The 23,252-nt window shown below is 38.7% G+C and overlaps 1 protein-coding gene across 1 annotated transcript in view; it reads right to left on the bottom strand.

Annotated features, from left to right (window-relative positions):
* The window catches only part of GALNTL6 (polypeptide N-acetylgalactosaminyltransferase like 6), a 442,009-nt gene that overhangs the window by 17,997 nt on the left and 400,760 nt on the right, over positions 1–23,252 (bottom strand). The window contains exons 8-9 of the mRNA XM_065634412.1: positions 15,361–15,468; positions 3,591–3,812 (exon numbers count right to left, since the gene is read on the bottom strand). Coding sequence (XP_065490484.1) covers positions 3,591–3,812; positions 15,361–15,468 — 330 coding nt within the window. The remainder of the gene's footprint in view (positions 1–3,590; positions 3,813–15,360; positions 15,469–23,252) is intronic.

Raw genomic sequence — 23,252 nt, 5'->3', positions numbered from 1 at the left:
TTTTTTCATTTGAGCAGCACTAAAAGTAAGCTTTAGTGCACTGCATACATTCTCAGATAACCCTGGGGCCATCGACGTCTTACAGATGAAATATGGAAAAATGAGCCACCTTTCCTGTCAACTGATACATAGTAATTTTAAAAGTATTTATCCTTTGTGTGAGCCATGAAAAGGAAAAGTCGAAGTTAAAAGAAGTCAAGCGCTGCCAAAGACCTCACTGCGGAAACAGGGGACTCTGTTATTCAGTGTGGCACTGATCCTGATGAAAGAACTTGAACAGCCCAGCTGTGTAGCGCTTGGTCTGCGCAGGGTGGGGAATAGCTGGTTATATCACTCTTGTACAACAGACGTGTGACACTTGGTGGGCTGAGATTGAGTCATTAAGAGTATGAGAATGACACTTTAAAAAAAAAAAGTAATCAAAAGAGAAGTTAGTGAGTTCTTAGGCTTTAATCCTTTTTCAAATGTGCTGCTTGACTTCATGGGTGACATTTTCATGTCAGTGCAGTAAAACAATTCTGTAAAATCCATGAGTTGGGGACTAAGAAAGGAATATTTTCAGGTCCTACAGCTTAGCACTGCTGTAGTGACTGAGAGACTTGCTGTGTATTAAATCACTGAATGTAACAGCAAAGGAAACTAAGCTTAAATATTTCCATTTTGACTGAGTAAACCAATTTTTTTTTCATATCACCATGACTATAGGATTCATGAAGTCTTAAATAAATGATGATGGCTGACATCATACGATTGATTTACTGTAAAATGTGTTTTCAAAGATATTGGTGGAGATGTGATATCTGCACAATATATTCATGCTGGATCACAACTTGTAGATTCATAAGTACTTCCTAAGTAAACATCTGGTGTCCAAATCTCACCTAATGCAGCTATTGCTTTAACTTCCTTCAGCATGATTTCAAATACACATTACAAATAAATTATTCCATCTTAAAAAGAGAACGAGATGGGTATTACTGTTTTTCAACTGCTAGCATACTTTCCAATATATTCAGAAGGATAAGAACAAAAGCTAATTGAAAACTTTCATTTTTTTCCACAGTGGGAGAGGAAAGAGTACAGTTATCTCACCCAGACACAGAACTAACAGTCTCGCTACCTGAATCTGTCTGGATTTGTTGTTATGCTGCTTTACTGCACATATTTCAGATGTTACAAGGTAGAAGAGAATATCAAGGGGATGTACACCTAGCCAGCTACAAAGGACAAAAGGCACAAACAAGAAGAGGAGATACAGCCATGACAAGTGTAGCAAAGAATATTGTTTTTTGTTTTGCAAATTTTCTTCTTTTCCATCATGAACAGATTTTGTCAAGAATTCTAAGAGTCTGATTTTAAAAAAATGTGTTTGTAAAAAAAAAAAAAAAGGGAGTTGTGCAGAGGCTGTTTATGAGATGTCTGCTTTCATACCACATACTTTTACTTGCTAGATATCAAAACACGGGAGCCAAAAATTGCCTGAGTACCTCTTTGTTTATTCTTTCTCAGACTGGCGTAGACAAGCAGATGAAAAGTCTTTCCAAGTGGAAGTAGAGCGGGTACAAAGTGACAGACAGGCTTGGCACAGACTTTTGGTGTGTATAATCAGCAAGGTTTCTAGAGCTGCTTGATTCTTACAAAGCAATAACGCACAGCCTGTTTTCCTCTTTCAGCTTCTAATTATGACAGCCATTGACCTTCAAGATGTTCAAGTTCTTTGCAAGTGCCAACAAATTAATTAAAACTTCATAGGAATACGACAGTCTCAGGAAGAAATAGTGTAGTAGGGCTGAAATTTCTCTTGCTATTTTAGAGAAAGTGCATTTTAGAGGAAACAGAAAGCCTTTGGTCTTCATGTCTTTCCTAAGTACTTAATAAATGCATTTAAGGTACAGATTTGATACCACTGCTATAATATTTGATTTACTTTTAAAAATTCTTGCTTTTATGCAAAGACTATATTAATATTGCTGTGAAAAGAATGAATACCTGAATCACAATTTCATCCATTTAGACCCTCTGATTGAGTTAAGGATTGTTCAGGTTGCCAGAGCAATTATACATTCTGTGACCACAGTCCTCCAAGGATGTGATGTATACATGTGGAAGATGATGAAGGAAGACCACACCAGCAGTCACAGCACCCCAGTCCAGCCTGACTTATGCTAATAAACTCGTTATCTCTTGGTATACATTAATCCCTTAAAGTGTGGGCAGCAGTATCAAAGATATAAGAAACATTAACAAAGGAATTCATTATTGCCAAGAAGTAGCAAACAGTATGACACATATAAATTGAAGTTCCTTTGAACATCTGTAACTGGTAGCTTACAAAGAAGAATTAAGGACTGTTAGTACCACAGAAAGTTATTTTTAAATTTTCGCAATGAGGTAATTTGCCTTTTCAAAAAGAAATTCTGGAGAATAGTACAGGTACTTATGTTTAGTAGTCCCCTGCATGGTACAGCCTTGACCACTGGGGATATGCAGAGGTGTGAATAAAACATTTGGTAAGACCTCTCAAAGTTTCAACTTCATGCTTTGGTTTCAAATATAAAAGGTAATTGTCTGAGAGCTCCAAGAACATCTCCAGCAATATCAGGCAGCCAGAACTCACAGTACAGAAATTCCTATGGTTTTTAAAAAAGTAGCACAACACACTGAAAGAGCAAAGCCTTCTTTATAAATCTTACTAAATTGAGAGGAAAAAGCCCTCTGCATGCCACCTTTCGATGGAGTGAATCCACTGTAGTTCCCAGAGGTAAAAGGCTACCGCAATTTTTCAGTGCAGCTACAGAAGTAATTTCTTGTCCCTGCACTCTTTGTGTTTTCCTTTTTTCTACACAAAACAAACTGTCAAGGCAAGGTGTGCTACAGCTCTGTTCTTCAGAGAGGTCTGAAGGCAGAACATCTTTGATCACAGGTGGAGAGTTCCAGTAGGCTGTTTGCTTGCCCCCTGCTCTGGAATGATGCTTAGATATCGGGGCTTCTCTGGCAGCCTCTCTCCTCTCTCATCCCCCAAACGAGAAATTGCATTTGTCTGCTGCTGGCACTCGGTCATGAGAGCACCTTCAGAATGCAAACCACAAGCTGAACAAAACCAGTCTTTTAAGAAGAAAAGCATCCAGGCTTTGCTTGTCACACTTGCATGTGTGAGCAAACCAGAGCAAACTTAACTCCACCTACATACAATTGTCCATGTAAGAATAGAAGGAGGTATGCCTATATAAAAATAAGCAGTGTTGACTTCAGATCCCCTTTTTACTAAGGTGATTCTCAGCATTTAAAATCATCTTGTGACACGCAATAACAAGTGATACATACTCTTTTCCACATTCTTGTCCTCATTGTGCATGAATCATATGGTCAGTACACACAAAATCATAATGAATTATAAAAGGGACAGCAATAGTTCTAAGACATTATGGTTTCTCATTTTAATGGCTAGTCCAAGGATTGTTCCAATCACTGTGAATGCCTTTAACAACACCACTTATCATAGGAGCTAAATCTCATTTCATAATTTTAATTTCCTGTAATGTTAAAATGTTAGACTCATTTAAATTTAATCTAATTTGTGTATTTCTCACCTCTCCCCAGGCAGCAGGTGGAGGCTCCACAGGGGGGTAATATTTGGGGACATCCCAAGCCACTGCAGCCATGAACCACTTGAAATCTTTACATTTAAGGTGCTTGCGAAGTTCCTTCTGGGCAGAGATATCGCCAGTTGAGAGATGTCTGTATTCAGGCCGTCGCTGGTAAATGTACTCTGCAAACTCATCCATCCATGTCTCTGCCACGCGCTTCAGGTTCTGTGCAGCAGAAAAAAGCAAACATGAATTTCTTCATTCTTTGAGCGAATGATGTTTCTAATGGGGAGAATTAAATAAATCAAAAAAATCAGCAGTCCACAGAACTTATAAGCTTAGCTGGTCTAATTTCTTAGTCTTAAAACATGGAAAAATACCAGTAAATGTATGCTACCTTCTTTACAGTGTCAAGCAATCACTATAGAGTATTAAGTACTCTGCTTTCCTGCTGACTCTGTAAGATATGGTCTTCTGTCTGTTGAATACCTTACTTTCCTTCATGTTCTTTATGCATCTTGACATGGGTTTTTGATTAATGACAGATGTTGAACAGAAATTTTCTTTCAGCTGCTCACATTGGTACCTGTGTTTTTTTCCTGTTATTATAGTTCAGAACCTACTAACATGCACGAATGGTTCAAATTATTCCTTCTGATGTATTTCAATTTGCATTTGAAAGGCACCTGAATTTTCAGCTGTCATCATACTGCTTAGTCACCTAGCAATTCCTACCTAAATTTTAGGGTCAAGTCTTACACGAGAATGTATGGGGCAAACAATCTTGACCTTGCTCTGCACCACATCACAGATGGTTTTGCACCAGCTTTGGACTGGAAGCTTCACTGTGTTGGTGTGCTGGTAAGTCTGAGCAAAAACACAGCACATAACCCTGAAGTGGGGGCCGAGCTGAGGCAGAGCAGCTCATGGGATAGGGATGGCAATTTGTGGCTTTCTGCACTCATCCTATAGACATACCTAAGACTATTTCTATTCCATGAAACCCAGCTCTGGCTTATGTCCCACAAAGCTGATTTTTGTGGGCATTTTACAGGAAACAGAATTACCTATTTTGTTGCACAATAATTGATCAAAATTATAATTAATTAATTAAATTAGTTGACTCAAATTATAAAATAAAAAAAAAGACTTGTAATGAGACTGAAGAGTTATATTTTATTGTTATCTAGTGTCATGGAGTCTAAATAGGCGAGAAGCAAATTTTTCTTTATTTTTATTTGTTTTTAAAATTCCTTCTGCAACTTAATCCACACAAATTTATATGCAGATGTCATAGTGGAGCATGGGCTTAGCCTATTCTGCATTATTCACAGCTGCCCAATAACCTCTTATCCCATGAACAAAGCAACATCTCACTGGATGACACTGAGACACTAGGGTGTTCTTAGTGCTTTGTTTGTAAAAACAAGATCATCAAGATTTGTAGTAGTCTTTTTATAGAACACTAACTGCAAAATGCTGAGATTGCCTCTGTAATAAGCTGGGGGACAATATACATGTGATTATCATCAACATGAGGTAATGTTTCTTCCCAGAACATTCTCTGCATCTAAGCAAGCCTGATTCATACTCTGATTTGCTTTCAAGATTCATTTGAAAATTCCTTTCCTGAATTTTATTAATCCACGCCAACTAAATGTCTCTGAACTAATAAGGCTTATCTGAATACAAAGACAGCAAGATACAGAACAAAGTACTTTTAGCTGACACTGCAAGATAAGTTTCTATGTGCAAGATAAGACACTGCAATATAAATTTCTCTCTGTGAAGAAAATATGTTAAAACCTGCAGGTATAAAGCAAGTAAATTTAAAGCAGTATAAAAAGTCACAACACTTATATCCCTATTCAAAACTGGCTTGTGCTCCACATAAGATTGACTTTTGTTGTAATATTCCGAAAACTTAAACTACTTTACAAGAAATATGAACTCAGGAATACAGGAACCGGGTAGGACAAGGAAAACCAGAACAAATTCAAGAACAACATCTAAATGACAATCCCACCTTCCTGGCAGAAACCCTGTAACACAGATATCTCCTGAAAAGTAAAAATACTGTGCGATGAGACTTTGTAGATAAGGCAAAGATATGATTAAGCACATTAAATCATGAAAACAGGCGTGATCTTTCTAGCATATCTTCCACTGTAATGCCGCACACCTCATTTACTACAATGCAAATGCAGTTTAAGACTCTTCTAGAAAATATCATACTATTTTTTACAATCACTTTATCTGATAGTGCTATTTTCATATTTAAAAACCATACGGTAAAAATAAGCATACAGTAAAAGTACAGTAAAAAAATTCTCTTAGGAAAGAAAAATTCAGAGTAACTCTAGCAGTGACTTATCCCATCAACATAAGGAGTAGGCTCAGCTGGAGTTTTCTCTTTAGTTATCTGGCTGTATTAAAAAAACCTGCATTCTGCTTTAGATGATTATAACTGAATAAAACAGGAATCCAACAGAAATGTTGATATTGTACGTGGTCACTAGCTCAACCACCAGCCAAAACCGCTTTTTTTTTCTTTTTCTTTTTTTTTTTCCCCCTCCAATAAGTTCTTTATCACTGTTAGGGTTTTGTGTGCGCATGTGTGTGTAAACCCACTAAAACACTGCATTTAAAAAAAATCAGTTCTTACCACCATTCCCCAAGTACCAGGTAAGACACTTTAGACAAATCTATGTAAAAGTTTGTTTCCCAGTTCCTCCAAGACCATTCTCTCCACCGTATACTAAAAATCATCCTAAACCTTGCCAGATCCTGTAATAAAGCTATATATTATCTTTGCTGCCATAAACCGAACCTTATGAGGCAGCCCCCTGAATTTCAGTAAGTTCTCTTTCAAAAATATAAACTCTTGATTTGCTAGCTCTAAATCTCCAGACTTTTATGAACATGACTGCAAGGAACCCTGTCCTGGAGTAGTGGGAAGCTCTTTCTGAAGTGGCCTGTTACTAGAACAAGCCCTCAGCATCCAAACACTTTAGTTTTAAAGAGGTTTGTTGACTTCAGTTAGCATGGGTTTCTTATCCTTATTGTCACTATGCAAGCTCAGTATCCACCACACTTCCTTTTAACATAAACATGTCCAGGCTAGTAGTAAAACTTCAATTGCAGTTAATCCCCCTACTTGAATTGAATGCAGTCATTTAGGGCTGAAGTTCTGAAAGCTAGTCTGGTGCAACCTCACATAATAAAGGCACGCCACATTTGCATTCCTGTTTAGAACACGCTAACCTAGCATGTTCCTGGAGCAAAAGTTCAGGCTGTCCACGATCAGTGAGGTCAGGTAAGCTGAAGGTCCCAGTCCTGTGGCTGTCTAACGTCATGAGAAGTTGCCTTATCTGAAGAACCGCCTAGGAACTTAACTCTTCTCTGCAAATTATGTCAGTGAGCTGCTGGTCTTTTAGTCATCTTGTCACAACAGAAATGTAGAGGAGCACAACCAGAATGAGAGCACTCATCTTTAAACACTTTAAGGCCTACCCATCAAGCGACTTACTGTGAGGTAAGGATTGCAAGTCCTTTATGAGTCTCCAAGAGTTGGCCTTCCCACAATCTGGGTGAAAATCTCACATGCTGGAGAAGGGAGGACAGTCACTCCCTCCTTGCCTGAGCCTTAGGCAAGGCTAGACACAATCTGAGCATGCAAGATATTAAGCCTCATTAGTAGGAATGATTATGAATAGCTATCAAATCTTGACAAACCCTAACTATAAAACAGGTGCTAAGCCGTTCAATTCATTAGGACTTTACCGTGTGTATGTACTGCCACAGAATTTACAGGTTAAAGAAGTTTAAGAGACTACTAGACTAGGTGTCATTTTGTGAACATCTTATAGCATCATTTAAGCACTCCAGTCTCACAGCGAAGCTACTCTACAAAGAATTTAGAACAAACAAAATAAGAGTTAGATTTGAATCTTCTTGATTTCTATCTCTGCTACTCTTTATGTAATCTTCTAAAGAAAATTCCTTTAAATCCCAGTTTCTCTAATGACATCAAATATTTTTATCAATAAGAAGAATCAGTTTTGGGATAACTTTGTGGTAGATCACACTTGCTAGGATTCAATCTAAACATCTCATCTAAATGCAAACAGAAAGGAAAAATGCGATGTTTCTACAACTGAAAACTGCTGTAGATTAGCTTGGTTGTCAAATTCATTGCAAGGTTACAGATGTCCACATTGGTTAAGCTACTATTTTAATAGAAAAAAAAGGAAAAAATAAATAGAAGCAATTAAATGAAGATCGCTTCAATTAATCGGTTACATGAATTGACGCATAACGTAAGGAAGTCACAGGGACTCTAGATGGACATCTGAGGAGTTTCTCAGGACTTATCCATGACAGTTCAATGATAATTTGTTCTCTCTCGTCATTTTCAGTAAAAAAAAGTTCTGTACGATAGTAAATAAGGCCCAATGATATTTCAGTAGACGCGTATTTCTATATGTAAGGTTCTGACAGCTGTCACCAAGAAGCTGTGAGATACATACAAAAATGATGGCAACTGCTCTAAGACTGACTCATCAGCTGCCATTGGTTGCCCACCTACACATTCTTGATGTAATTAAGTTTTGTGTCACTGTTACAATTTTACTCTCAGGTAAATCCTTTACTGTTGGGCTTTGGATAAGTTTTCTTTAAGTTTGTATGAACTCACACATTTAAGACTATGACTGTATTCTGTATTTTCACTCAGCAATAGTTTACAAGACAGTAAGTTACAATGTCACTGTTACCTACACTTCAATAAAAGAGTTTAAATCAACTTAACTGGAGAAAGAGAGAGATAAACGAGGACTTCTCCATTTGAAAAAAAGAAATTTTTCATGGACCATTTTGTCCCTTTCACTTTCTTCAGTGAGTGGGTAAGATATATCTTTCTAATCAAATGACCGTTCCTTCTTTTTAAGTGTGTAAAGATCATCTGTCTTTTTCAAGAGACGTGATATTACTCAAATAAATGCAGTGAGAAGAAAGTAGATGCTGGCCGCGAGAATGAAAAAGTGGAGTAAAGCAGGGACATGTCAAAGGACAGATTCATAAATATGCCCTCTAAGCAAGGTTTAACTAGATTCGTCCCTAATAGGAGATGGGTAGTTCCACATTTCATGCCTGCGGCTGGTGTGCTGGCTTGCAATGCCAGCACTGATCAGAGAGCAACCTCACTGTAGCTGTTCCACACTGCAAACCTGCACAACTCCATCCTCTGGTTGCATCTCATATCAAAACGTAATTTCTGTTTTCAGTTTCTCCAAATGTTCTAAAGTGGATTTTTGTTATCCGGTGGCACTAAAGCAGCACAATGGTTTTATTATTTGTTTCATTTCACCTGCATAACCTTTTTTTTTTTTTCCCCTGCTTTTGTGCCTATCTCACTGTTTGCATGAAACCAACCCTGACCCCAATCCACAGACTTTACTTTTGTCAATATTAAACTACTATTGGAACATTCGGATTCTGTAATGAGTTCCTGTTGTCCTACATCTAATCTGAACATTTTAAGGAGCTGGATGTCACCAGCTAGTGTAGTCTTATTTGTCATGATAGTAATCAAAAATCACTTTCAATTACACCAATGAAATATGAATCACCACAGCATGTCTGAGGCCTGACTGTATTTCAGTTGCGAAATGTAAGAGAGAATATGACTGTTTATTTGCTAAAAATAACAGAATAGTCTCTGCAACAACTGACATATTAATCTCTTTTCCTTCCTACTACAATTCCAGTGGGGTTATTTTCACTCCACCTACATAATCTTCCTAACTTAAATGTTTTTTATGATTTGTTTTGTGAAGCACACTGTTGTTGCTACTTCAGAAGGGGTGCCCTGTTTACTTCTGGAAGCAGCTGTATTTCATCTGGCTGGAAATAATATAATATACAGTTTGGTTTACATAAAAGACATTTAAAAAACGCATTGGGATCCATCCAGCCAAGACAACTAAACTTTATGTTCCTCTGGAATATGGGTAGCATAATGACACAATAAATCATCACAGAAGAGAACAAAGTGTGACTGGAGGAGCCCGTCCAACAAGTATGGATTAATATGACAGAGCCAGCAAGGTACAATCCTCCAAAGCACTCACAAGGAGAAAAACGGCACCCTCAGTTTCATGCAAAGGTCCTTCCATCAGTGTTGGAACACAACCATTTCTCATTTCTGTGTATTTCTACAGTGAAAGCATGGTAAAACATTTCCTGGACATTAATTACAGCTTTGTGATGTTCAGATCTCAATATCTAACCTGCCCACATCGGTTAAGTTGAAGTGGGGGGTTTCATCCCTTTCCACTTCTTGCCCACCTCCCTTTCAACTTAGGCAGTGCTCGTGTTTGTCAATCTTTCCCCCTCTTGGGTGTCTTTTTTTGGCCATTTAACTGTGTTTAAAACGTAACCATATTTCACTCCAGCAATGGTTTGCATTTGTGTAAAAAACCCCGACCAAATAAAGAGATGTCTGCAGGCATAAAAGAAATGCTTCTCCATGGAAGACAGTATGCTAACTACGTGATAAAGCTGGTGCTGTATATAAATAACTCTCATGAGAGTTAGCACAGCTGGCAGACAAGCAAGAGACTATTTATTCTCAGCCTGCAGCCTGCAAATACCTAGGACTGAAATTCCACAGATGCCATCTGAAAACAGCCAGGATTTCATTCTCTCTGTAAAGGTTTGCATCTCCACTGCAAAAAAAAAAAAAAAAATTAAGATCTACGCATGAGAAAAAAGTGAAAAAAAGCACCAAAAATCCATCCCAGTGAGCAAAGGCTGCATCTCTGCTCAGCGGCTCTCTTGGGGGTAGGGCCGCTGAGCAGGGTCCCTGTGAGGATGCTGCCTGCCCCAGCTCTGAGGCTGCAGGTCCCTGCAGGGCGGCTGGGGGGAGCTGCCGAAAGCTGAGCGACAGTGCAAAAACATTTCTGCAGGTATGCTGAGTGCCCCCGTGCTCACCTGACAGACCCACACAGACCACAGCCCACCCCTGCAGCCAAGCCTGGGAGAGAGTTCAGAGGTTTGATTCCAAATACATTTCTTTAGCCATGTAACTTGGGTTCCAGTGCTAGTCTACTGAACAAATCCTGGAAAGTAGCTACCACCACTTTGATGCTGTTATTTTCCAGAAACATCTAGCTCTCTATCTTATTTGTATTCCTTTCAGATAGTTAAGCTGCCTGTCCTGCTGCATTTATTAACTTAAAAGCAAAATGTTTTTTCAGATTGGAGTAAATTAAAAAAAAAATAGCATTTAAAAAATTTACTTTGACTTTCTTGTATTCAAGGACTAGAAGATATTATAGTTTTTATTTGGTAAGGGCTTTGTTTGAGACATTGGTTTAATTAATTTTAATGATGAATTTATAAATCTGTCAAATGCAAAAAAGTTACAATGGAAAGTTAAAAGCTGTATCGTATAATCATCATCATTATCATGCATTATAGCAGTGCTGTTGCAAGAAGGTGATTCTTCTTGCTTGATTCCTAATAATTTGCTTATTCTAAGCTGATGTTTCAGCTGCTTACTCTGTCTACTGAATCATGACTGACTTTGTGCTGCTCTCTTGTGCTACAGAGGCGATTGCACAAGTGCCAGCAGTGCTCCCTTGGTAGCATGCCACACCTATCAGTTTGCACTCCAGTCACGAGAAAACACAGCATTACCTAACTGACAGAACCATAGAATAGTTTGGGTTGGAAGGGACCTTCAAAGGTCACCTGGTCCAAGCCCCCTGCAATGAGCAGGAACATCTGCAACTAGATCAGGTTGCTCAGAGCCCCGTCCAGCCTGGTCTTGAATGTCTCCAGGGATGGGGCATCTACCACCTCTCTGGGAAACCTGTGCCAGTGTTTCATCGCCCTCATTGTAAAAAATTTCTTCCTCATGTCTAGTCTGTATCTCCCTTCTTTCACTTTAAAGCCATTCCCCCTTGTTTAAAACCATTACCCCTTATGATTCTTCTTGGTTATTTAACTTGCCTGGAAGCTGAAAACATTCATGGGCTGCTTTAAGAAAGCCCCAAATGTTACTTGCAGCTGGGGAAAAAAAAAAAAAGGTCATAATATTAAAGGAAACTGTCAAAAATGCAAACGTGGTCACAACATCAGAGGTATTGCTACAGAAATCTTCTTTAAAGATCCCTTTTCAAAGCCACACAAAAAGGCTGAGCAAATGGTTCAGGTGGGAATCTGAACCCACCTTTATCAGCAGAACTCCTGACCCCAAACTCGTGCAAGTTCCAATTCAGCGACACTGCGTAATGAGGCAAATGTCATCGTGCCCGTGCCTGCTGGCTCAGAGGATCACTGTGCTCTGGGATCCCACGTCCTGGCGTGCAGGCAGGAATTCAACTTAGGGGTAGGATTCACCACGCTGCTGGGTTAGCATCCAAACTGGAACTTCAGTGGGATTTCCCTTCCTTTCAGAAGGCCTAATGCTCTAACGTTCTGCGGTTAGTGCTAAAAAGCTGGGTAAAATACCTGTAAATGAAAAAAATTTCTGTAGATATGCTTTGAAATTCTGAGTTCATCTCTGCATATCCTATGGAACACTGAGCTTTTATTGATAAATTTCTTATGTCTTTTACAGAATCATGAAGAGAAAAAAAATATCTCTAATAGGAAGCTATATAAACTGGGATACAACTACAAGAAATTGCTAATAATATTTAAAAATCTTATTTCAAAGGCAACTGGCTAAAATGGGTTAGCTAGAACTGTTAAAAATTATACAATTGCCAAGAATACCACAAAGCAACTAAAATAATCCAGTAAAACAATTCAGAAGTTTTTAATATGGAAACATCTTGCACAGAACTTTCAGATTTGGGGATTCGCTCTCTATATATGCTTTACCTATAACAAAGAGGCAAAATTAGTGATTAGTCACTGCAGTTTTGCACAGAGATTGACAGGTTTTGAATGAATAAGTAATTATGTGGTGCTTCCACATTATAATGTAGAATCAGTGTTGACATCTGCATGCCCATTAATCTTGCTTTACGTGCAATTACCTGTAAATTGGACACTGAAAGCATCTGGCAAGCAGCAACATCTTAAGACATCTCCAGATAAAAATATTCAGCCTTTTAGCTGCATTTGTTCATCAAAGTCTGTTTTATGAATCTACTATGTATGTTTACAGCTTGCTTTACTTTTGTTCTGTATCACCAAACAGTTTTACTGACAGAGCATTTCATATGTGAATGCTTTTCACTTTATGGGGTATGTGTCAGCAAAAATATGCACAGACTTTGCAGGTCTTGAGTGACAGATAAGAAGGTAAGATATGATAAGAAGGGCAAAGAAAATTTATGTCATGACACATACTATTGTGTGTGGTACACTAACGGTTATTTAGTGATGGGGATGCAGAACAGAGTTTTTGACAAGTCTCTCATTTAATAAAGCATATGTGATCCTCATGCCAGGTCACAGCTCTTTAAAAAGATATCTAGACTGGCCAGGCATTACATTGCTGACACTGTCTGTGGAAACTTGCTGCTAAAAGATAGAGAGAGGTGAAATCACTTTAAGCATAATTTGTTCAGGGCAAACATAAGCTGAACGAGCTCAAAAAGAAACCCATGGCAGGATTTGGGCTACACCTGAGTTTGTCTAGAAGCTCTATCCTCTTCCTAACTCAGATCTCCATATCCCTTGTGCTGCTGCTGTGGGCTAGTCTGGGAAAATCTGTCATTCTTGAAATGCACAAGGGGAAATTCTCCCTTGACTAATGAAGGGGCTCTTGCAACCACTTACACAATCCCAGTTGGGCTTCCTAGGGCTTATTCGTTTGTGAACTGCATCTCCAGCATCCTCCTTTACACAGCAGAATACAGAAAAGTTTTTAGTAAAAACCTTAGTGGAAACTACTTAGTAGTGAAAAGTATTGCTTTTGGCGCAGGGGTCATAACACTTCCAGATATTCTTGAGTGTGTTATTGATTACATTATTGAACTAGAGGGAAGTTTTGGATAAAATGCTATAATCTTTCCAAGACACAGATTATTCCTATGATAATGCAAAAATAGCTGAAATATCCAGGCCACTTCTCTGCATACTCCCCTAGTATTATCTCAGCTAACAGCTCCATTTGGGGCAGTTTATTTGGAAGCACAAGTGGTCTGTATCAAAGAAGATACACACTGAAGATTAATATCTCCTTGCTTTTCCTTTTCTGGCTTGGATGAAAGAGAATATTTTCAGGCTTAAAATTATGCACAATTTGACAGGTCAGGGACCAAACTCTCTTCCATGGCTAGTTATTGAGATAGCCCTAAACACTAAAATGTGCAGAAGACCTTGTGCTTTTGGCAGCCTTGATGCAACATATCCTAACAATGTTTGGATTTAGAATATTTTACTGGAAAGAAGCTAGGAACCTGAGAATTCAAATTTTCTTTCAGTGATAAATATATGCCAGAAATTTACCTAAATTTACCTGCTTTGGACCACCCACAACACAGAAGAAATGATCCATCATTTGAACAGGAAGGATGAGACCCACCCTATCAGCACACTAGATCTTTTCCAACAAGATACGGGGCACTCAGTCTGTGCATGGGCAGAGAGTTTATTTTTATAACTGGGAATGTTTTTTGGCAGTATTTCACGAGCAATTTATAAATGAAGCAGTTTGTTTCAGCCAGTGCAAAAATCTGGATGGAGAAACTCTGAGACTACATATTGAGGGAAGATTTTAATCTCACAATTTAGTCAATACACTTCTTATCACCACCGCTAACCCCGTTGCTGTATTGTGTGTCTCACTGTCTGCACAGATGATCTTTTAAGGCAAATCTTTCTTTCTGTCTAGCCAGCTGTCAGGCAGACAGCACAGGCGGCCTCTTTCCTCTGCTGCAGTTACTACAGCAAGCCTTGTCCTGTGGTGCTGAAACCAAGAATATCTCCCCCTTAGAGCAAGAAATTTATTCTTTTATTCATACCACATTTTCATTATTAAGAAAAAATATGATTCATAAAATACTACCCTATGGCAACAAGCAGACTTTAATATTAATACCATTTTATTAAAAAAAAAAGTCCTCTGAAACAGAAAAGATTAAACTCAAGCATGAATAAATACTAGTATTTGCCTGGAAGCTACGTCTGTGCCCTTTGTCTCCCATCTTTTGACATCACATGAACACCTCCAGAAAAGTTACAGAACATTCTGTCTTGAGCAAAAAGCCCCTCACGGATATGGATGTGTTCAGTAGTCTTCGAGAAAGGTCTAGAGGTCTTGTAATTTCTCACTCACACAGCTCCAGGCTGGCTGTATTCCACAACTAGGTTTTACACAATAATTAGACAGTCGCTCAAACCATTGTTGCTCAGTCCTTTGCCTCAGAAAACATTCCTTTTGTGAGATTCTGCCTGTACTGCTGACTGATAAGAAAACGTGTATTCAAATTGGTCCTGCTTGTAAAAACTATGACTGACAGCCCTGTGCAATTCAAGAACCATAAGCCTTAGGTTATTCCTAGGTTCTTTTGAATCATCATGAAACACGCTTCTGTGCTGAAATGTACAACTCTGTATTTATAAACTTTCATTTTATTCTTGTCAATCTTATCTCTGGAAGGCAGCATAACTGCAGGAATTGCACATCTCATTTCAGAAAAAGAAAGAAACATTCATTTTCCCTTTTAATGGTTTACTGAAAACTAGTTCGCAGCGGATTAAGAGACTGATGATGAACAAAAATGAAAACCAAGAAGACCCAATTACTCACCCGTGCTAAGCTGGTCCCAGATGGAACTTTATACGGGACATACTTCCTATAGATATGCCCAACTCGAGAGCATGGAACATCAAACATGCCCCCTCCGCACATCCACACCTGGAAAGAGGACACAAAGCAAATGAAATAATTATTCCTAGGAACAAAGGGGGCAAAGATGGCATTTTAAGTAATGGGTATGTGAAAATGATATACGTAACATGGCTGACTCTCCTACCCAAAATTTTACCATGCAAAAGCAGAGTATGTTCAAAATAAAATAATAAAACATATTTAGAATAACTACCAATGATCATCCTGCAACACAATCAAGATATTATTGTGTCTGTTGTTTAAAACATGTGGAACCAAAGTTTCAAAGAAAGGTTCGGTGAGTAAAGTAAGCCATCAATTGGAAGTAAAAAAATATTCTTTTCCAAAACACCTGGCTTATATTTTTTTTTTGAACGGTGAATAGAGAGCTCAGATACAAAGATGCTCTTCATTTTGTAAAGAAAAAGTAACAAAAATCAATTTCCTTCTAGTTAAATTTATGTAGGCAGAGAAGGAAGACCATGCTGCTACATTACACCATTAATATTTTAATATTGAAGCAGATGAAACAACCTGGAGTACACAGGTTTGATGCTTCAGGTCTCCGCAACCAAAATTCAGTCAAAACTGATGGGAGCTGCAAGTACTTCATGGCTCTAAAAAATCAAGCTGTATCCTGATGGGCAGCAAACAAGGAATTCTCCACAATTCTTCACCTAGCATGACTGAGTTTTACCAAGTGTACGTGAGAGCAAGGCTGTGTGCCATGTCAGAGGAACTATGGCAATCATGCCCACCTATGGGCATTATTTTCTATGCTCAGCCAATGCAGAGCCACTGAGCTCCAACATGGCTATTAGATGACTTACATAGCATAGTAACAACATTCATAACCTTCTGATTTGAAAAAAAAGCAATTTGACTTTGCAAATCAGGAAAATGGAAAACAACAACAAAACCACCCCACCCCCTCCAAACCTCCAAGTAGAATTCTTTAAGTATCCTAACACCAACCACACGGCAAGAGTTTAAAATTAATTTAGACTGAAAACATCGGTATTATAAAATTATTTCCTAATCCTGGCAAAACAATATTTTGTTCCCCACAAATTTGGAAGAGTGGCTGTTATTCCACATAAGAGACACTTGTGGTCTCAGATTTCAGCCTGAAGATGTTTCATGAAACACCTCTATGCATCTGGATAAGAATTTGGGTCCGTGCATTACATATACAAAACAATTTTATCTGTATTTGATACATTCTGGAACAAAATGTTGTGAAGTAAGTTTGCGACTGAGGCTAAAACAGAGAAGCATGTAGACAACTGAAAGTTTCACCAACAATTGCCATACAGAAAGCAATTAATCCAATAGCTGATATGCTCTGAATTGAAACAAGAGTAACCAGACCCTTAAAAAAAGGAGGTATTAGAAAATATGATGTGAACACATATACTTGACATTCCGTACAGAGCCTGCAAAAAACAATGTGCATCTCTACACTTTTTTAGCATACCTTTCTCATTCTGTCTCTTTTGTCCTGCTCACCAGCTGGCTGTAACTATTGGCTTCTTGAAATCACAGGAAAACAAACTGATTAATTCCATTCATTTGGAATTGGCAAGAGTTTGGCCTTTTTTGTTCTACTTGCCTGATTGTGTTACAGTGGGTATATCTGCCTGGTCCTGGCAGTGTGGCTGTGAGCTTGGGACTAAATTTTAGTAATCCGAACATGCCCATGCTAAACGATGCACTATGGGATAACTGAGTGTGACTTAAAGCACTTGCTGAGGGTAGCTCGCTGGAATTCAGCCCCTGAGACTGACTGCGATTCATACTATGAATGGAGAAACAGGGGTTAGAATGAAGGCTTGAGCTGCAAAGTGATTTAGGAAGCTGCTTCCTATAGGTCTTTTTGTGTATCAGCCCTTAGCATCCCTCAGCTGTCAGCATCCAGCTGAGACCTGGTAATCAAATATTTGACAGTCTACACCTCATTGCAGAACAAGCCTAAATATGCTGGTGTGTTTAAGGAAGGTTTGAAACCACTGAAAATGGGGCAAGATCACGTGCTTGGCTTTGTCCTGAAATTCCTTGGACATCCTTGTGCATTCAGGTACAGCTGAGAGCTGCTCGGGAAGCTGCTGCTTCCCACCTCCCATCACAGAGCCACCTGAGGTGCAGGAGCTCTGGGTAGGTGCTTCTGGTGCACAGCAGCACCTCAGAAGAGGAGACAAATTTTGCAGTTTAGTGGCACAGGGTAATAAAGGCAGCTCTCCCGGTTATGACTCTGACAAATGGAAGCACACATGTTGATGGAATCAAGAGTATTTCAGTATCTATTTCTGTGGTGAGGATATCCCAACTAGTCTCCTAGTGAGCACAGCCCTTCTCAGGGATGAAATTTACTGGTGAGCTGGAAATGGACACCCAAATGAATGTTTTGTCTCCAAGTAAAAATAGCTCATTACTGCCCAGAGCAGTCTTGCAATGCCATGTAGACATGATCATTATTTTCTTTTCAAAAGCGTTTTGTAAAATTTGCTTCTTAAAGAAAACCTTGAAATCCTCACCTGTTTAATCCTATATCACCTAATTCACTGGAAAACATATTCATAAACACAATAAAAATTCATAAAAATGATAGTGTTCAAATAAGTTGGGTAATGCTGTTGTTTAAAAAAATATTATTCACCTTTCTACCAATACTTCATTTGTATGTTATATCACTTGTACCTTTTTTAGCAGGAACGTCCTCTCTGTGGCTGTCTTCAAATGACCCAGTGCACCAATGCAAGTGCAGACCTATATTTACTGGGTTTTTAAAAAATATTTTAAATTTTTTTTTTAAATTTTAAATTAAGGTGTTATTTCAAAAGCTATACAAGGTATTAGAGTGATTAATCAAGGTTTCTTATCCTTTGAAGAGTGGGCAGCATAGCAGTTTGACTCAGATGAAGGTCAGCCGTAGAACAAATTTATAATAGAAGAAAGCAGAAATATAAACATATAGGCCAGTATTACTTTAACTCAGACAATGTGAGCTGAAGTACGCATATATTGCACTTCCTCTAGAGCAGCAGGATATTAGTAAAATAAAATAAGAAAAGGAGAAAAGTAATTAAAAAACCCCTGCCAGATATGCTGAGGCAGTAACAAGTGGGAGGAAACAACACTTTGTGTTAGGCTTATATTTGATAGATATAAAACTTGAAAATGCTGTGCTGCACCCGAGCTGTGCTGTGCAGGGTAATTGAAATGAATCTTGGTCTGCCTTGAAGGACATTTAGCAGCTGTTCCTGTTTATGTTTTAGCTTCAGAATGATTTTAAAAGCTTTTTTTATGTTCTCTGGGAAGATCAATTCTGGCAACTTTGTCTTTAAAATGTACATTTTTATGTCACGTGTGCTAAATGCAAGAAATTGGAGAAATGACTTCTGTGTTAAATATTACAGGCTTCCAGGGTATCGTTAAAGGAATTCAGGTGGTGTGGGACATTTGGCAAAATGATATCACAGCACCGATGCCTCTCTGTTTATCTAAGGAGTGCACAATGAAACTCAGGATCACTAATGACTCCTTCGTACAAAAGCAACGAATCTGGTCTGCAGCTGAGGTACAAAAAATAAAGACAAAATGAAAACAATGCAATTTTGGCTTGGAAAGATCAAAAAAAGAGCAGCTTATGTGTTAACTATATAGTACATCACAATTTATATTTATATAGCTCCTTCCAACAAAATGTTGCAAAACACTTTATAGGGATGTTTGAAAGCTAATGGCAAGCGGTAACATGAGCTTTAAAAGAGATTAAGCTGTGGTTACATGGCTTTGTTCCTGATTGGAGCTTAGATGTCACAGATGCATTTTTTGGCTCTGTTCTACAGCTCTTACGGGATTTTGGGTGAATCACTCTCTTTTCACATCACTTCTTTGTCTTTAAAATTGAATTCTGCTTGCTCTTGTGGTTTTTTATCCCTCTCTTATCTATCTAGTTTATGAGTGATCCAGCTTGGGGACTATCTGGAAAATGTAAATACCGTGCACGCGAGAATGAGACTGCAATCCATATGCTACACTGTAATCATAATTACTGCAGTAAGAGACATGATTTTTGAGCAGTGGAAGATGTGTTGCTGTGGAACAGGAATATACACATACAGCAAATTATGTAAAAGGCTGAGGGGAGATTGAATGGATTTTGGATCAGGCTTCAAAACTAATTGAGAAATATACTGCTGCTGAGAGCCAGTAAAAAGACAGACAACAGTGAGAGACACTGAAATGGAAGGAAAAAACCAAACAAACAGTAAACTGGTGGAAGAAGAATATAAACTATGACAAGCAAAGCTGTCAGCTTGGTGCTCTGAGCATTGCGCGAGAAGTACAGGCTACAAACCAGAGAAATGTATTACCACAATGGGGCTGAAAAGGTTGTAGAAAATAAGAATATAAAAGCTTTACAGCATTTTCCAGCCACTTTTCCTGAAATATAAGCCAAACCAACAGATTTAGCAGCTGTAGGAAAGGAGAAAGAATACCTTCATGTGAACTTTTCCATGTAGTGAGAATGTTCAGTTAAACACAAGAAAAAACAGGATCACTGACTGCAAATCTGCAGTCAGTGGGTTCGCAAACAGCAAAACCATTTACTTGTGGTGCAGCCGGATTTCCTGTCAGGGATATTAAATCTGTACCGTGTAAACTGGGAACTGGGGGTGTTTCAACAATACTCACTGGCACCTCCAAAATGATGAGAAAAGCAGCAATATTCCACATTAGTCAGTTCTTCATATAGATTACAACTGCATTGACAAGTGGTAATGCTTCCCTGCCCTCCACCTCCTGCCAAGATTGTAAGCAGTGGAGGGAATTAATAATGATGATGATAATGATGACAAAGAAAGGGATTAATGAGCTTGAAGGTGTGTGTTGGAAAACCAGGATGAAGAGGATCTGGAAGATGTGTTGGCACGGATAAGGATAAAATAACTCTAGATATAGGTGACTGGCTTCAAAGAGGCTAGCGTATCACCGTTAGCATTTTTGTTAAAGTATGATTTATGATGCCTAAAGAACAGCCAGTGTAAAGGCTGTTCAGCAAACACAGGAAATTAACATCTTTCACTACTCTATATTTTGGAGATTACTACATAAACTGTGCCTTTCTAACAGATTTAAGATTTCCTAAATAGTGGTTTCCCTGGTTATTGAGAAGAGACTCTGTTAATCAGGTCAGTTCCAGCACTTTGCCTGCTTTGACAAGTCTAGCACACACTGAACAATATTGTCAGCAAGATATCATACATCTTTTTAATTAAAAAATTGATCCCGAGGTTATGCTGCCAAAAAATTAAAATGCTGCACTTTATTTCTTATGTAAAAATTAATCTATGAAACTATTTAATGAAGAGGTCATATTTTGAGACAGGGGTTGTGGCTGCCATCCATTGAATGTGCAGGCATGTGCTCTGATTTGGAAACAGCAGTTAATCAGCACAGCATCCAGTGCTACGCTTGCTGCTGCCCTCTGCAGCAATGCTAGCAAGCAGGAAAATAACAGAAGAGAAATATGTTTGGTTTTGTAGTTGAGGAAACAAAGGTCAAGCAAATTTTTAAGCAGCAGCTTTTTTTTTAAACCAGTCTCTCTGTGTTCCTGACAACTCAGCGCCTGGAACGGTCATGACTGAAGTTTGAGGAAGTTTCCTTTCCTGCTATGGCACAATTCCAAATGTCACAGAAACATCATAAAGCATCCTGTACTTTGGAGAAACTTGTTAAATTACATGCAGTAAATTTAGATTCACTGCAGACTCACTCTCTGTAGTATCCTTCTTTTCCCATTGAACGCTCTTCCCCCTCACTGCAACAGACAAATGTATATTTTTTTCTCACACCTCCATCTTCTGTCCCTGTAAAATGAGAAAATACAATCTCCGCCCCCTCCCCCCCCCCGAAAAATACTTTTGTTTACGACTCTGCTCTGCACTGAAGCCCGGCGTTTGTCACCCCAGGCCACATTTAGTGAAACAGCCAGAAAGAAACATCAAAATCGACACTTTCCCTCCAAGCTTCCCAGTCTGGGCACCTTTCCTAAATCTGGTTCAACCCCTTCTTGTCAGGAACTGCTGCCTGACTCCCCAGGCAACCACTTGACCTGCTCATCTAAATTTTAATCAGTCCTTGAACTCTGTCTTAGCATTTTGAACTCATAAAGCAATACGGCTTTGCTATTATTAGTGATTTCTTTGAGCTTGCATGATGGTCCTTAATCCAGCACCAGACTTCAATTCATTGCATGTCTGGGGTTTGCAAGTATAGCAGCAGATTACAGTGAGCAGAGCAGAACAGTTGATATCAAGTTCAAGATAAGGAAGCTGATAATTCCTTAAGTCAGAGGACTTCAGACAAACTATTTTATTGAGTCTTGACTAGTACAGATCTAGTCATTATGCTTTTCTGAAAAAATCCAATTTCTCTGACTTTCTAAGCCTACACTTTGCACTCATGGGCTTCCACTCGCTTTGTAGCAAACACTCCTGTAACCTGAGTTCTGGGGATGACTGTGGATGTCTCTGGTACAGTAATGCAGAGGCTTCTGGTTGAGAAAATGTTTTTCCTTAATAGGATCTTGATTATTAAGTGACCTTTTCCCTGTATAATGTGTGAATATATCTGTGGAGTGAAGTTTCATTCCAGCATCCAGGAAATTCTTCTCCGAATAAAATTAGGCCAGAGAGTACCCAATATAATACCATTTTAAAATGTTATTCCACACTTGCCACTTGTGAATTTGGACATATAAACATGACATTTGACACACAAATTTGTGAAAAATCTTCCTGAACATACCTGTAAGCTTTCTTTTGCATCAAAACATTAGTGGTGTTAATTAAAGACATGCCACAGCTTACCTGGATTCTATGGTACCCGGACCTACTGTTAAAATGTTAAGCAGAACGGTTACAGTAGTCTGTCGATCCTTAGAGTTTAAAATGCATCACTGAGGACCAGAAATGATCTGCCAACACTCCTCACTCCAGCTCACAGACCCAAGCAAGCAGTTTAAGATGAACCAGACACTACTTCATTTCAGGGAGTGCATGACAGCTTTCGCTCTGGCATGAACCCCTTTGTAACTACATCACTGTATTTGAATTAACCCCAAGAATCCCCAGTCTGACACTGGGAAGGCTGTGTCATCAGCGTGGTCTTCATTTATAGTAGATAGATTTTTCACTTATTTACTCTTATATCGCAGCTTTTGTACAAATGAATCTCAAAGTTAAAACCAAGAGGTATGAAGGACATAAAAGGAATGCTGTGTCTGTCCCTGAGGTTAAAGATCAGCCATCAATTCAGCTATGTAATGAAATTGTATCAAGTCATTGAAAAACTTTGTGCGTAGAGGCTATGTTAAAGAGTAGCCTGAAACAGTGCCCTAAATACAAACTTCCCACGCATATGGGACATCTCAAATTGGCTTCTTTTTGCACCTTCTTAATGAAAACCTGTCATATTTTTACAAAATACTAAGAATTAGTTGAATCAAAGAAATGTGTGAGAAAGAAATGCGAATCAAAGAAATGTGTGAGAAAAGCTAACTATCCAGTAGTTAGAGATGTTCTTGAGGCAGGATACTCCAAATAATTATTTACCAAGAAAACCAGCATTAATGTAAGACATGGCATCAACACAGGGCACCCACCCTATGACACTTCCACAGGCCATAGATTTGGACACTCTAAGGAGAGGTAAGATATAGTTTCAGACCCGCTCAAGCAGCCAAGGAAACTGAACCAGGCTGGTCGTCTGGCTTTTTCATTAACTTTGCGAATAACAGCGAGACG

Source organism: Caloenas nicobarica, chromosome 4 (genome assembly GCF_036013445.1).
Source record: "Caloenas nicobarica isolate bCalNic1 chromosome 4, bCalNic1.hap1, whole genome shotgun sequence".
Classification (NCBI taxonomy): domain Eukaryota; kingdom Metazoa; phylum Chordata; class Aves; order Columbiformes; family Columbidae; genus Caloenas; species Caloenas nicobarica.
This window is presented reverse-complemented; position numbering and strand designations above follow the sequence as displayed.